The sequence below is a fragment of the Drosophila willistoni genome (assembly GCF_018902025.1).
Source record: "Drosophila willistoni isolate 14030-0811.24 chromosome 2L unlocalized genomic scaffold, UCI_dwil_1.1 Seg196, whole genome shotgun sequence".
Lineage (NCBI taxonomy): Eukaryota > Metazoa > Arthropoda > Insecta > Diptera > Drosophilidae > Drosophila > Drosophila willistoni.
The window spans coordinates 5051084-5053360 of NW_025814048.1; the positions used below are offsets into that span (position 1 = coordinate 5051084).

The 2277-nt window shown below is 40.5% G+C and overlaps 1 protein-coding gene across 1 annotated transcript; it reads left to right on the forward strand.

Moving 5' to 3' along the window:
* Positions 1–515: 515 nt before the first annotated feature.
* On the forward strand, positions 516–1874 carry LOC6639941 (peptidyl-prolyl cis-trans isomerase 6). The gene is made up of 3 exons (XM_002063330.3): positions 516–685; positions 866–990; positions 1240–1874. The coding sequence occupies exons 1-3, from the start codon at positions 599–601 to the stop codon at positions 1640–1642; spliced, it is 615 nt and encodes a 204-aa protein (XP_002063366.1). The 5' UTR covers positions 516–598; the 3' UTR covers positions 1643–1874.
* Positions 1875–2277: the final 403 nt, after the last annotated feature.

Below are 2277 nucleotides of genomic sequence, written 5' to 3' on the forward strand. Positions count from 1 at the left end.
GAAGATAAAGTCATTGATGAAATCATACAAAATATTGAAATAAACGAAAAAAAAAAATATTTGCCTTTTTTTTTTTAGCTACGAAAAAATATTTCTAGCTATTTCTAGCTTTTGTCAAAGGCTGATTTAGCGTTTTGATGCAACGCAATTTTGGCAGCACTGATTGTGGCTAAGCAATCAAAAAATCAAGACGAATTGGAGCGGGTTTATTTTCTCTTCACGGCAAAAATTGTTCGCTTTACGGCGAATATTCTCTCTTAAGAGAGCAAAATGTGCGAACATGTTGCAGTTGGGCATCGGTTGGAGTTCGGCTCATCTGTTGCGGTTCGCTGCGGTTCGCCTCATCTGTTGCGGTTCGCCTCATCGGTTCGAAGTTCGATGCTTTTTTTCGCTCGGTTCGGTTCGGTGTGGTTCGGAAAGGGTATTCGATACATCGCCATCGAAATCGATCTATCGCACTTTATAAATTCCATCGATACTATCGATGGAGCCATCGATGGATTTCCCAGCTCTAAGAGACAAGGCGAAATCAAAAAATCAAGACGAATCGTTGCGAGGGCTTATTTTTTTCCGTTATTCGCTGTCAAATATTCAAACGATGAAGTTGCTAACCGCTTTGTGCGCTCTCGGCCTGGCCGGCATTGTCTTGGCTGATGATAGTAAAGGACCCAAAGTGACCGACAAGGTATACACACACACACACACACACCCACACACGTACAGATACACAATAGGCAAAGCGTTGGTGGTATACATACAGATGCAAACACAGACAGCCGCCATTTGCCCCCCCTCTGTTCCCTTTATGACGTTTTGATTTATGTGTTATTTATTTTAATTCCGTTTGATGACGTATGTCTGGTAGGTGTTCTTTGACATCACAATTGGCGGTGAATCGGCGGGACGCATTGAGATTGGTCTATTCGGCAAGACGGTGGAGAAGACGGTGAGGAACTTCAAGGAGTTGGCCGAGAAGCCTCAAGGAGAGGGGTAAGTGAAATAGATTAACCGTGCAATTGAATACAATTGCAATGAGTGCGAAAGAGAGGCGGCTAGACCAAGATTTATAGGTTAGATAATTCAAGACGCTTCAATAATAAACTACGTGGCCTTTTGCTATGGGAAATTGTTTAACAAAAGCAACAAATTAATGTAAATTCGTTTGTGCAAATTCAATTAAAGTGTTTACTAATTTATTTATTCCCTGTTGCTGTTTTGCTCTTTTCTTTGTGTGTCTAGTTACAAGGGCAGCAAGTTCCATCGCATCATCAAGGACTTTATGATCCAGGGTGGAGATTTCACCAAAGGCGATGGCACTGGCGGTCGGTCCATCTATGGTGAACGCTTCGAAGATGAGAACTTCAAGCTGAAGCACTATGGCTCCGGTTGGTTGAGCATGGCCAATGCTGGCAAGGACACCAATGGTTCACAATTCTTTATTACCACCAAGCAGACCAGCTGGTTGGATGGTCGTCATGTCGTCTTTGGCAAAATTCTGTCCGGCATGGATGTGGTGCGCAAAATTGAATCGTCTGCCACCGATGCCCGTGATCGTCCTGTCAAGGATGTGGTCATTGCCAACAGCGGATCTCTGCCAGTACCAGAACCATTCTCCGTCTCCAAGACTGATGCCACTGAATAAACGTAAACACACACAGAGATTGGAAGAACTCCAAACAGAATTTTAATAATAAATAAAAATCATCAAGCAATGAAAACAAAAAGTTGATTTTGCATTTAAAAACCACACACATTTTTGCTTATTAAGAGATTTGTTCTTTTTTTCCATTCTTAGATCTTACGTTTGCTCAACTATATTCTATCATAAATATATATATTAATAAATACAAATAACTACTACTTTTTGTGATAAACATCAGAGAGTTTGCATTTCCAGTTTATGTTGCGGAGGGGGTTAAAAGGTTCAGTGAACCGGTTTCTTACCTTCTACCCTAGTATGTGTGTGTTGTGGGTGTGTGTGTAAGCCGCTTTCTTCTCGCTTCTTTTGTATGGAAAACCCGTTTTATTTCTTTGTTGCTAATTCTTCTTTGCTCCCTTTTCTTTCATTTTATTATTATTCTTTGGCTTTTTTTACATCCCGCTTTCATATTATCGACAGATTGACAAGTTCTTGTCCCACTTTCTTATACCCTACCCCTAAAATGGGGGACCATTTGGTTCAATGACTATAATTGTAGTCTCTGTTTTGTAAATTCCTTATCAAACTTTATAAAACGGAAAGTAAATTGATGTGGTAAAACGCGAGATTAGTTTCAG

What these genes read in the sequence shown, in the direction of transcription:
- LOC6639941 (XM_002063330.3), top strand. Translation starts at nt 599, where the DNA reads ATGAAGTTGCTAACCGCTTTGTGCGCTCTCGGCCTGGCCGGCATTGTC. An exon ending in GACCCAAAGTGACCGACAAG is followed by an intron (nt 686 to 865) that starts GTATACACACAC and finishes TATGTCTGGTAG; the next exon opens with GTGTTCTTTGACATCACAAT. An exon ending in GAGAAGCCTCAAGGAGAGGG is followed by an intron (nt 991 to 1,239) that starts GTAAGTGAAATA and finishes TTGTGTGTCTAG; the next exon opens with TTACAAGGGCAGCAAGTTCC.